Source organism: Nycticebus coucang, chromosome X (assembly GCF_027406575.1).
Source record: "Nycticebus coucang isolate mNycCou1 chromosome X, mNycCou1.pri, whole genome shotgun sequence".
Lineage (NCBI taxonomy): Eukaryota > Metazoa > Chordata > Mammalia > Primates > Lorisidae > Nycticebus > Nycticebus coucang.
Genome location: NC_069804.1, coordinates 83,051,184 through 83,063,951, shown reverse-complemented (window position 1 = coordinate 83,063,951; position 12,768 = coordinate 83,051,184). Strand labels below are relative to the sequence as shown.

At 36.2% G+C, this 12,768-nt stretch overlaps 1 protein-coding gene across 4 annotated transcripts in view; it reads right to left on the bottom strand.

Annotated features, from left to right (window-relative positions):
• Positions 1–12,344, bottom strand: part of CHIC1 (cysteine rich hydrophobic domain 1) — a 295,264-nt gene extending 282,920 nt beyond the window's left edge. For 3 of the 4 annotated variants that reach the window (XR_008377667.1, XM_053580501.1, XM_053580502.1), the window contains exons 1-2: positions 11,938–12,255; positions 1,498–1,552 (exon numbers count right to left, since the gene is read on the bottom strand). Coding sequence is in view for 3 of the 4 variants with exons in the window: in XM_053580501.1 (XP_053436476.1) it covers positions 1,498–1,552; positions 11,938–12,206 (324 nt within the window). In the remaining variant the exon portion in view is untranslated. Of the gene's footprint in view, positions 1–1,497; positions 1,553–11,937 lie in introns of all 4 variants that reach the window. The other variant, XM_053580499.1, reaches the window with a different exon arrangement.
• Positions 12,345–12,768: the final 424 nt, after the last annotated feature.

Here is a 12,768-nt window from a genome sequence, read left to right as displayed (position 1 = left end):
GGTCACATAGCTAATAAGTAACACAACTTAGATTTCAACCCAGAAATGACAGTAAACCTTATTTATTCTGTCTCAAGGTAGCTCCGATTTTTCAGGGGGAAAATCAGGAAAATAAAGTACAACATAACTTTCAAGGTTAAATTAAATAGAATTTCTTATGACTAACAGATACTCCTCCTTTGAAAAAAAGAATTATGTCTGTTGTCTTTTCTAATCATCTACAAGGAAGCTGGGAAGAAGGCCAAAAGTGAGAGTAAACAGCTGGAAAATGCGTCATGACAAAAATAAGCCAGTATCTGTAGAAGCATCTTATTCCATTCTCAAAGAGTCAGAACAAGAGAGAACAAATTAAAACTAAATTAAGGTTCAAAAATGAAAACAGTACTAAAAGATATTCAGCAAACTGCCTCATCCTCACTCTTATTTACAGCCATCTCATTCCCCTTCTCTCATCAAAAAAAAAAAAATCACTTTTATTAGTTTTGTGTATATCTTTCTAAAATTCCTTTACAAAAATATAATTATTATGTGCTTATTGCTCCCATTTCTTATATTATATATACTGCATATATATATATATATACACACACACATATATATACTTGCTTTTCTCACTAACAATATGAGAAAAATTCACAATAAAACAATGTAGCATTTTGCTTTAGGCACAGTCTCCTACTTTTGGGCCTAGAAAGTTAGCATATGGTTATAAAAGGATTTTCCAAATATAGTTTCTTTTTAAAAGTGTATATATTTAAAGTGTACAACATGATGTTTTTATATACACACAGTGAAATTACTATAGTCAAGCAAATTAACACTCATCTTTTCATATACTTATCTTTTTTGTGTATGCAGAAAGAGCACCTGAAATCTACTTTCTTAGTAATATCCAGTATACAATACAATATTATTAACTATACTCATCATGCTGTACATAAGGTCTCTAGACTTACTGTTTCAAATTCTAGGAAATCTTTGAATTTGCTAGAAGATAACTACTAATTATAGAGGAACCAGAAAACAGAAAGGTAATTTATTACAGTGAGTCCAATTTTAGAAACTCAGAACTACCTAAAAGTCAGAAAAATGCCTAACCAAAATTTGATTTTTTTCATGTATAACAAATCATACTATATTGGTACTTTAAAAATTAATAGTGATACATTTAAAAAATTATATTAACTCTAAAAACATTGGAAATTACTGACCTGAATGAAAACAATTAAAGCTACCTGTGCTGAGAAGAAATGAAAAACCGGAAAAGCTGAGCAGATAAATAAATAATAGATGGCTTTAATGAACAATGGACAGAATAACTGGTCAGAGGCTGGTAGTCACAGAGACAGCTTTCAGTCACTACCAAAACAGCTTCCAAGCACAGAGGCCTCCTGTTATTTAACTTAATTACTAATGATTCAAAACATTTGTCCTAACACTGACTAAGCCATCAAACATTGCTTTAGAATTGAAAATTCAAAGCAGGCTCTCACTTACCTTCCCTGTTAGAACTGAGGGAAATTCAGTATCAAACTTGTTGCTCAAGCCAAACCTTAAAAACAAAGACAGAACAAAATATATTCTACCCAGCACATTGAACTCTTTCCCTTTTTATAAATGAAGTTACAAACTCATGCATTTTTCTTTCGATTTAAAAAATGTGTCCTGAAAAAATTTTTTATGATTATTTATAGAAAATAAATCTTTGATTATTAACCCAAATTAATAGTAAATGAAACTTAACAAGGAGCAAATGTTAAAGTGGATTGTAACCAGACCCATAATATGAGATTAAAAAGTAATAAATTTCAGAAACACTTATATAGAGGTCATTCCACTTTCAGGAATGTGTATGCAAAAGTTCCTAATAAAAAGTACCTCTTCTTCCACTAAGATAGCCTTTGAAACTATAGAGTTTGACAACACTGAACCAGTTACTATTCAGACACTCAAAAGTTGATCCTTATAAATGGTTTTCATGTGTGAACTCAACCTATTTTAAGAAAAGACTCCAGCCTCAAAAGATCTTTTTGTACACTCACTGAAATCTGTACTAAGAAGTAAAAATGAATTTTACAAGCCTTTGCTCACCTGCTTGTTGATTTCAGAAAGAATAACACAGGTCACATCCTGAATGTTAGATGATATCATATCATATCATATTGACTACAATTTTATGTTAGTGGAGGATAGGTTGTCAGTAAAAAGGAAAAGACATTATAATTTATTGGAAACTCCACATGAGGCACACAGTAACAATAAGTTATCAATAACTATGTACTTACCATAGGATTGACATTGTGCTAAATAATATAGTCATGCACTGCATAATGATGAATGTATTGGTCAATGACAGAATGCATGCATAAATGATAATAGTCCCACAAGATTATAATAGTGCTCAAAAGTTTCTATCACCTAGTGACATTGTATTGCTTGCAATATCATAACATAAGGCACTACTCCATGTCTGTGGTGATGCTGGCATAAACAAACCTACTTCACTGCCAGTCAAATAAAAGTATAAAGCATATAATTATGTACAGTACATAATACTTGATATTGATAATAAACAACTATGTTACTGGCTTGTGTATTTTCTATACTTTACTTTTTAATCTTTATTTTAGAGTGTATTCTTTCTGTCTATATATAAAAAGTTAACTATAAAATAGCTTCAGGCAGGTCCCTCAGAACTATTCCAGAAGAAGGCATTGTTATCACAGGAGATGACAGCTCCATGTATACTACTGTCCCTGAAGACCTGCCAGTGCGACAAAATGTGGATGTGGAAGATAGTAATATCAGTGATTCAGACCCTGTGTAGGCCTAGGCTAATGTGTGGGGTTGTGTCTTAGTTTTTAACAAAAAAGTTAAAAAAAATTTAAAAGTAGAAAAAAAAGTTTATAGAATAAGGATAGGAAGAAGTATTTTTGTACAGATATACATTGCATTTTTGTTTTACAAAAGTTTATAAAGTTTTTAAAAGTTTATAAAGCTAAGGTTAATTTATTGAGGAAAATTTTTTTTTATAAATTTAGTATAGGCTAAGTGTATAGTGTTTATAAAGTCTATAGCCAGACACAGTAATATCTTAGCCCTTCACATTCACTCGTAACTCACTCATTGACTCACCCAGAGCAATTTCCAGTACTTGCAAGTTCCATTTATGTTAAGTGCCCTATATAGGTGTACCATTTATTTTTTATATCATGTTTATCATACTTTTTCTATGTTTGGATAGAAAAATTATATATTTTAAAATACAGTAGAACCGTCATAGTTCACCACCTCCCTACATTGATCACCTCCTTAAGTTGAGCTAATTTTAGACCAGTCATGACACGCATCACATGTATGTATCAGTACAGTAAGCCTAGTTCCTTATGTTGACCACCTCTGTATGTTGACCAGTTTGTTACAGCCCCTTGGACGGTCAACTTATAGAAGTTCTAATGTAGTTCAGAAAATTAATTAGCAATTAATTTAAGTACATTAAAAAAATCCTTCATTAGTACTTTTCAGGTCCATACAACATGTCATGAGAATATAATACACAGACATACTTTCCCTTTAAATTTATACACTTAAAGTGTAGCCAAATTTAAAACATGATGGAATACCCCGTGCATGAATATTTATGGAAACTTTCACTGGATTCTTAAAAAATTGACAGTGTAATATTAAATATATATTTGCAATTATGTGCTAACTCAGTAATAAATGACATGACCAAATATTTCATAGTGCAAGAAATATATTTCATTTAAATCATTTAGCTAGTTAAATGGCAGCTATCACTAATCAAAAGATGTATTTAATTCATTATTACACAAAGAGTAAATTTTTATTATGCAACAAAGAAACAGATGCAGTTTTCATTTGAAGATACTACATATTTTAAAGTAGAGATCTATTTCTACATCTTGTCTAAATGCCTTTTATTTTTTTATTTTTTGAGAGCGAGGCTCAGGATATTGCCCTGGGTAGAATGCCATGGTATCATCATAGCTCACGGCAACCTCAAACTCTTGGGCTCAAGTGACCCTCTTGCCTCAGCCTCCCAAGGAGCTAGGACTACAGGTGCCCGCCATGACATCCAGCTAGTTTTTCCTATTTTTAGTAGAGATGCATTCTTGCTCAGGCTGTTCTTGAACTCTTGAGCTCAAGCAATCCACCCACCTCAGCCTCCCAGAGTGACAGGATTACAACAGGCATGAGCCATCCATACCCAGCCTTCTAAATAATGCCTTTTAGATGAAATGTCAAGAATATGCTCCTACCTCAATTAGAGACTGCTGACATTTTAGTTTTTGCCACCTGCTATTATTCTACTAGATCAAATATGTAGTGGAAACAGACACGTATCCCCTAAAATGTATAGAATGTTTTTATTTTAAAAATTCTTAGCTTTGCTATTTTCTTTTCACTTATTATCAGAAAATGAACTTTCCAATGTTTTCATTTCTCCAATTTGCCTTCCATTCTTAAGAAATTTTGCAACCTGATTTTTGAGGTTATTTTGCTGAAAATAATTTCTTATTCAGTAAATTTATGCAGAAAGACAAATTCATCTCCCTTATTGCCAAATTCAATGTCCTCTTGTCAGAACTTTTTCTCTTGACTTTGCAGCTATGACACTGTTGATCACTCCCTTCCTAACCACTCCCATTCTTTCACTTTTTCCCTAACACTCTTGTCTTTTTTCCAAAATTTAGTTTTTAGTCTGTTTTTCTTTCTAAAGGAACTATAACAGTTCAACTGTATTTGATAGTTTTGACAATCATGTCTAATACCTTGAATGTGCAAGCTGATGATCACCAATTTCTCTAGTAATATATTTTCAAATATGCTCTAGTCCTTCATTTCAAATTGTATAATGAAAATTTCCATTTGGATATCTTGCCACAAAACAATAACATCTTATGTGAAACATGTCTAAAAGTAAATGTTACCTTTTCTTGAAAATGGGTTCCCCTTTGCAAATTCTTTATCCACATGAATGGCACATTACTCTCTTCCTTTAACCTAGACCTTGCTATCATATGCCCACCTTCCTTCTTTTTTTTTGCATGTTGCTTATAATCAAGTGGCCCCTAAGTCCTATTTGCTTCTTTAAAATCATTCTCATCATGATTCCTTCCTTTCCATTGCCACTGTTAAATGGGCTCCTTTGTTCATGTGGTTCCTTGTGTTTCCTCTCCCTAGTTTAAGTCCTATGCAGGCTTCAAGGCTTAAGTTCCGACTCCTGCTGTAATACCTTGAATGTGCAAGCCTTCATGGACTTCCCTTGTCTGAACACTCACTACCATTTATAATATGCCCTGCACAATTAAACAGTTAATAAAATGTTATCTTTTACTGTTTTCTCTTCTATGTCAGTATCTTAAAAGCAATTTTCCTGTTAACTCTGTAAAGCAAGGCCAGTACTTTGTTTTCTCTGTATTCTTCACACAGCTTAGCAAAGTGCTCAAGTTCTAAAGAAATGCTTGCTATACTCACATTTCTTTTCTTTTCTGACATAAAAGGGATACCTTTTCTAAAATATAAAAAATATATTAGAAATAGTAAAGAAAGCATAATTTTACTTCTTAAAATGCTCCCCGATGACCTACATATATCCACACCAAGAAGCATGAACTAAGGCAAACCAGGCCCCATATTCTCTCATAATTTTGACTGATAGGCAGTAGCAATCCTATTCTTGCCTATCAGGGATTTCTTTCCTTAACTTTCCCCGTTGGAGATTGAGCACATTAAAAAAACTTTAAAAAGCTTAGGCCCAACATTTCACTCAGGAGCTACTAGCAAAATGCTGCAATGGTTGCTGCTGAGTAAACACCTCAGTTCTGTTTCATAAATAAAACATTAAGTAAAGAACTATGAGTCCACAGAGGATAGGCAAAATCATCTGCTGATTACTGATCAGTGATAGACATAAGCCAGGATGTGGAACTATTCAGCATTATACAAACAGGCACTTACTTGGGAACTGTTTACACTGTTGTTTTATCATTTTATCAACTTCATTAAAAATAGAATCTATTGTGCATTTGAAGATGACCCTGCTTATTTTTATCAAGTGGCTTCAATGCTCAAATTTTGAATTTCTTGTAACAATTCTTTGAAGTAAACTAAGGCAAAGGATGGGTCCTCTAGTTGTTCTTCTCTCTTCTCTCCCTCCTTACATCTCTCACATTAACCTTTTAAAGTCTTGCACGAATTAAAGTTGACTTGCTCGGTTTGTTTAAGAAAACAGTATAGCAAAATTCTGCCAACAAGAAACACGATTTCACTAGAAAACTAGGCACTTGTAGTAATACTGATTCTGAAGTTTGTGGACTGAACTCTAAAATTTCTATACCAAGGAAAAGGGAAGGAAGGCTATGCCATAATGTCATACATATAATACAAAGATTTTTTTTAAAGATTCTAGTTAAATCTCTTTAATCTTTCATATAGAAGTAATTATGTCTTACCACACTATACAAGGGCAAATAACCATATCTTTAGTAGTCTCAAGGCCCAAGACTATATAAAATATTCATCATATATAAACACAAATAATGTATCATTGTAATTCCTCAAAGACATATGTTTATAAAAAAGGCCTTCCATTTCCTAATTTCAGAAGTATCAACATTTGTGGTGTTAAGCTTTTGCAGAAATGCATTGTTTAGTAAATTTAGCAATCTTTTTCAGTTCTATAATCTGCTAACTTCAGCTTTTTAATGAGAGAATTTTATGAGTCCCCGAGAATTGATAATCTGTCATCTCTGCTAACTTCTAGGCAGGTGTAATATTAAAGGTAAATATCTATTTTAAGTAATGTAAAGAATGAGGTAATGTCTGATAAATAAGAAAAACAATCTCATGTGATGTAATTTTTTCTGTATTACAAAACATTGGATCCAAATATGTATCCCCAAAAATTAACAAAACAGTAATAACTATATCACTCAGATGTATAGTATTTCTGAAATACTTAATACTTTTAAGAGACATTTCATTATGTGTATTTCCATAATCTCAAATCTATGGAAGTTAATTTAGCCACATTTTTTTTAAATTGGAAAAAGATCTTCAAATATCCATTTATGACCATCATTTCAGAATTAGATGGTTCGTTGTCTTGCCTTCATCCTTGTTATCCTCACATCCATCCTCTAGCCTGGTGCTAGATTAAGACACCAAAATTGCATATCTAGATGACCCAACCATTACAATTTATATGGTTAGATCATTCTACTTAAGAAATTATATAATAGTTTATCGCATGTTAGAAGCTTCCTAGTTGTTAAAAAAACTAGGAAACCCAAAATATTAATATAATACAAAGAAACAAGGGTACTCTGACACATAGCGGCTAGCTTATCAAAGCTTTCAGAGGTAAGCCCATGCCATAAATCCTACCACTGGAACTAGCAATATTGTTGTATCCATACGCTCAGAAAGAAGTACTCTCCATGGTGAGATTCAACTAATTACTATTTGTTGAGTGGGCATGTCAAGTGTTATTAAAGTAAACTGACAGGGGCAGCGCCTGTGGCTCAAAGGGGTAGGGTGCCAGCCCCATGTGCCAGAGGTGGTGGGTTCACACTGAGCCCTGGCCAAAAACCTCAAAAAAAATAAAAAAAAAATAGTAAACTGATAGTCATTCAACTCACTTCATGTCAGGCATTGTGCTAGGCACTGAGGATTCAGAGAGAATCAGAAATTGTTCATGCATTGCAGCTTCTACTGGGGGTAGAGAAGACTTGCAGGAGGTGATGACATATGGAGAGTCTGGGCAAGGGAAGGTGGAGTCCCATTCTAGATGGAGGCCTCAGCTGACGAGAGGCAAAGAGATAACAAACAGCTGAAGAGGAACATATGAACAGTAAGGGAAATACGAGGAGATTAAGCTGATAGGGTCCAGATCCATATGCCATGTTATGGAGCTCAGATCCTGTCCTGAGTAAAGGGGAAACCATAGAAATAACTTCAAGCAGGAAAATTGGTTTGGTTAGATATGCAATTTTGGTGTCTTAATCTAGCACCAGGCTAGGTGATGGATGTGAGGGTAACAAGGATGAAGGCAAGACAACTAGTTAGGGTAGTGAAAGGAACCTGAATCAGGGAAGTGAAGGTACGGAGGAAAAGAAGAAATGTTTAGGTTATATGTTGTTAATACTGTATTTGCTTATGGCTTCAGGGGTCCTCAAACTTTTTAAACAGGGGGCCAGTTCACTGTCTCTCAGACGGTTGGAGGGCCGGACTATAGTTTTTTTTGTAAAAAAAAAAACAAAACGGGAACAAATACAATCACACCACCTCATGTGGGCCGCGGGCCGTAGTTTGAGGACCCCTGGCTTAGCTGTTAAAAGAGTAGGAAGGAGAACCAAGGTTGAGTAATGGGAGGTGTGAGAGAGAGAGGGTGGATGAGTTCTGTTTGAATATGTTGAATTTAAGGTGACAGTGTATCATTGAGTGAAGCCTAGATAAGGGCCTCAGCAGAGTCCGGTACAGAAATCCATATTTGGGAGACATCATATAACTGAAAACGTTAGTTGTAAAATGAAACCACCTAGGGAGAGTAGGGAATAAGAAGATTATCAGTGTGAGAACAAAACTCTGAAGATCACTGATATTTAAGGGGCAAAAGAGAAAGAGAAGCCTATGAATGAGACAGTTAAGGAACAGCCAGGAAAGTATAAGGAGATCCAGAAGAGTGAATGAAGTTGCCAAGGAGTTCTGAGGCTTGTTTGACTAGCAAAATGTACTTTCTAAAACCAGAATTTGAACACTTTTAGAAAAGATATATACCTTCCATTTCAACAAAGTCCCCATGTTCTACTCATGCTGTACTATTCTCTGTGACTTGCCTTGCTTCTACATGCCTGTGTGTTTGTGATCCCAGAGTAGAAGCTTCTATAAAAGGAGTCATCATAAGTGTCAAATACAGCACAGAGGACCAGAGGATAAGGAAAGAAATAATCCACTGATTTATCAACAAGAGGGTCATGGTTATCATAATTGAGGACAGCTCAGTGGTTGTGGTAACAGAATGTAGACCACAGAGATACAAAGAGAAAATAGATAAGGTGAAAGTAGTTACTCTTTAAAAATTTAGAGAAGTGAGATTAAATAGTAACCAAAAAGAACATGAGTAAAGGAAGGATTTTGTCTGTGTACATTATATGTTTACAGAAAGAGCTAGGACAGAGGCATTAAGAAGTAATATTGGAGAGACAGAGGCTGCCTGATGGAGAAAATCTGGGAGGCAGCTGAAGAGAAAGGTATGGAAGGTACAATGGAGGGCTGAGCACTGGAGAATTGGAGGGACTCCTTAAACTCTGAGGTTGGAGGAAAAAGGCACAGAAACTCAGACCTAACTAAGATCCACTGCAGGTTTGCCACAGAAAAGTGACAAGATTAAACTGTGTTTTAAGAAAACTAGTTTGGCACAAGCATGCAGGATGGATTGGAGTAGGGAGAGGCAGCAGACTGTGGCAATACTTCAAGCAGGAGATGAAAGCAACCCAAACTAGAGTGGTGTCAAATAGGAACGGAGAAAATAAAAAATCTAAGAGACATTTCAAAAGGTATGACATAATTCCAAAGATACGGCAATTCGAGGAGAGGGAAGAGTCAAAATGTCTCAAATATTTCAATTCTAGGAGATTAAAGTGGTGGCATACAGGGTCAGAAATAGGGCAAATGGAAAGCATAGCCAATGTAAGAAGGGAAAAAATGTTGGGCTTAATATACACTGAGTTTGAGGTGATAATTTTTGAATTTTAAACTTTGAAAGGAAACAAAGTCCTCTACACAATAGAAGACTGCACAAGGAATGGAAAAAATTCAGGAGTGAGAGGGAATTAAGAAATATTTCATTCAGAGAAGGCATATAGTTTAGGGCAACTCTAACATTACTATGCCAGAAAAAAAAGAAGCAGAAATTGGTATTTTAGATGTCTCAAAATAAGATTAACTATAAGTATTTTACTTTACTTGATATAAGGAAGGTTTTACTACCATACAAAGACCTATTTCTCAAATCCAGTAAAATTTACTCCTGAACATTGACTTTTTTTCAAAATACCAGACATTTAACATCAAATGTGCTTTCTAGATGAGAGAATGAATACAATAAAACTAAGTTTCCAAACTAAATACACTGGCTAGGGATTCAAGTCCCTGTGTGTTGCTTTTCAGGTTTTGGCTTCAGTCAATTAATAACAATGGTTACAATCAACATTACTACTTCACAGTCCTAATTCCAGAGTGTGAATTAGGGAGAGATTTGCACCAATAAGGGCCTGGACATGGCAAGTGTCAGTGCTGTGCCTTTCTTGAAGAACTTATTGTTAAGTACTTAAACCATGGTTTTGTGGTTGTGTGGAGGGCAGAAGAGAACTACAAATAAATTTCAGAGAACTTAAATTCTGTTTCCTTGCTCCTTCTCCACTGTCAGAATTTTAGAAAGTAAAGTGGGGGTTACAGTGTTGGAATAGTCATGTGAAATAATCCACATGAAAGTAAGCTTTGGTGCCTGAAAAATAACTAGAGTAACAAATTGTCTCTATAGTGATAAAAGAAATGGAAGTAAAACAGCACAGTAAGCTGGCATCTGAATATTGTCAGCTATCTGCAAAATTGTTGGACCAGGAAAAATTATCTTAAAATTGCCTAATCAAAAAGCGGGCTTAAACCCTTCCCCAATCCCTTCCACAATTTCAAAATCTCTGCTAATAGACTTCATGAAAAGATTACAAAAGTATATTACAATCAAAATACTCAGCATGTTAAAAATTAAAACCAACTTGATGGGGGATATAGTATGTATTATAATATATGATTTCATACAATATGAACTCAATTGGAAGTCAAAGGAGCTGGATGAGCCATAATCAAAATCAGAGGCAGTACGACATGATAGCAAAAAAAAGGCCAGTTTTGAAAATGCAGTAAGTTAACAGTTAAGAAGAGTGAACATAACACACTGCTCAAACTTACAAATATTTACAGTCAAAGCAAATAAAAAACGAGGAAGCAGTCTTTAAAGCCCAGAGAACCATCATGTATTCTTTTTCATTACAACTACTATGTTATGAAGTCCCTCTCAATTTTATTTTCTCAAATATGATCCAAATTTCAATTTTTAAAGGCCACCCTGGATAAATTTTCAAGAAATCATCCTCAGGTCCCAGAGGATGTTTAATGTTTGCATACTTAATATGTATTTGGGCATACAAAATTCTCTGGAGATATCTTAAATTATCTCACAGCTGGGAAACTTTAGAAACCAAATACTCTGTTTATTATAAAGATGAAGAAATCAAGGCCCAGAAATGGGAAGCAACCTGACCAAGGTCATAGGGCCAAGAAACAAAACGGACTTGCACTAAGAGCCTTGACTCTCAATCCTTTGCTCTTTCTACCCTCTGTCGCTGCCTCTCAACATGAACCTCTAATGGTGTGATATTTATGGAAAGATTAGATAGGAAGAATGGATAGACCAATGTGTGGGTGAACGGACATTCCACAATATTATTTATAAAATATACTATGTTTCTGTCTTGAAGAAGCCAAGCCTAGTTCTTGTCACATGTCACAGTACTCGCTGTTTTCCACTAGATACCACTCTTGGGCGGGAAGAACCCTCTAGTACATCCTGCAGTTTAGAGACAATTCACTTGCCTGCATACATACAAGAAAGTAGGTGCGTCCCTACTGCAATCCCTCTGGCTCCCAAAACCCTGACTGCCCTGTACTCATTTTCCTCACTTTCTTTACATTGATACACCCTCGGTTTCTCCATTTAGACCAAGGTATCCTTTCCTGACTGTATGCCTCAGTTAGCCCTCTCCTACTCCAGAGGCCCCGGGATCACTTTCTCACTGCGCTATTGCCAAATCTCAGCCTTTTCAAATCCCATGTCCCCTTCTAGCTTACACAGTGATGTGGCCAGCGCCCCGCACCAACACAGGGTCGGGGGCATATTTCCGCATATGTTCCTCGCTCACTACCCGCGGCGGAGGCGGCACCTCTTCCTCTTCCTCCTCCTCCTCTTCATCCTCCTCCTCATCGTCGTCATCGTCGGGCCCAGATACAGACGACGACGACGGCGGCGGCGACGACGACGTTGCCGCTTCTTCTTCCTCTTCCTCCTCCAGTTCCGAGATGGTGTCGAACTCCGCCATGTTGGGCAGCAGGATGCTCATCACGTGACCTCACGGTCGCAACCACTCTCCTGCAGAAGAGTTTGAACCAGCTGAGGTGCTGGAAGCGGAGGGGGAACGAAATGAAGAGAAAGAGGAGGGCTGTAGGAATGGGATTTGAGGAGACGCGCCTGCGTATTGGGCAGACCGGAGTGGACGAGCGGCGTGGGAGTAGTTGGAGAAACACAGAGAGAGGATGGGTGGGAGAGGGAGAGGGAGAGGGAGCAGAGAGGGCGATCAGGGAGGGAGAGAGAGAAGAGAGAAGAAAGCAAGCACATTCCGTGTACGCTTGCGCGGCTTCAAGGGGAGGGGGCTGTTAGAGGTGAACTCCGGGAATTGCGGAGGTCTGGTCTGGGTGCTGATTTTCATATTGAATCCTGGGCATCAGCTGCTTTATCCTGGGGACGTAGCTTCTGATTTAATTTTCTTTTAATTAATGCTGGGTGTTATTACCGCCAGTGCAGGCGGGTGAGAGAAGGCATATTCTATAAAAGTCAAGATAGAACTTTGCCAAAATAGAGATGGGGTACACCAATCTCTTATATTTGATAAGTATTACAGTTTA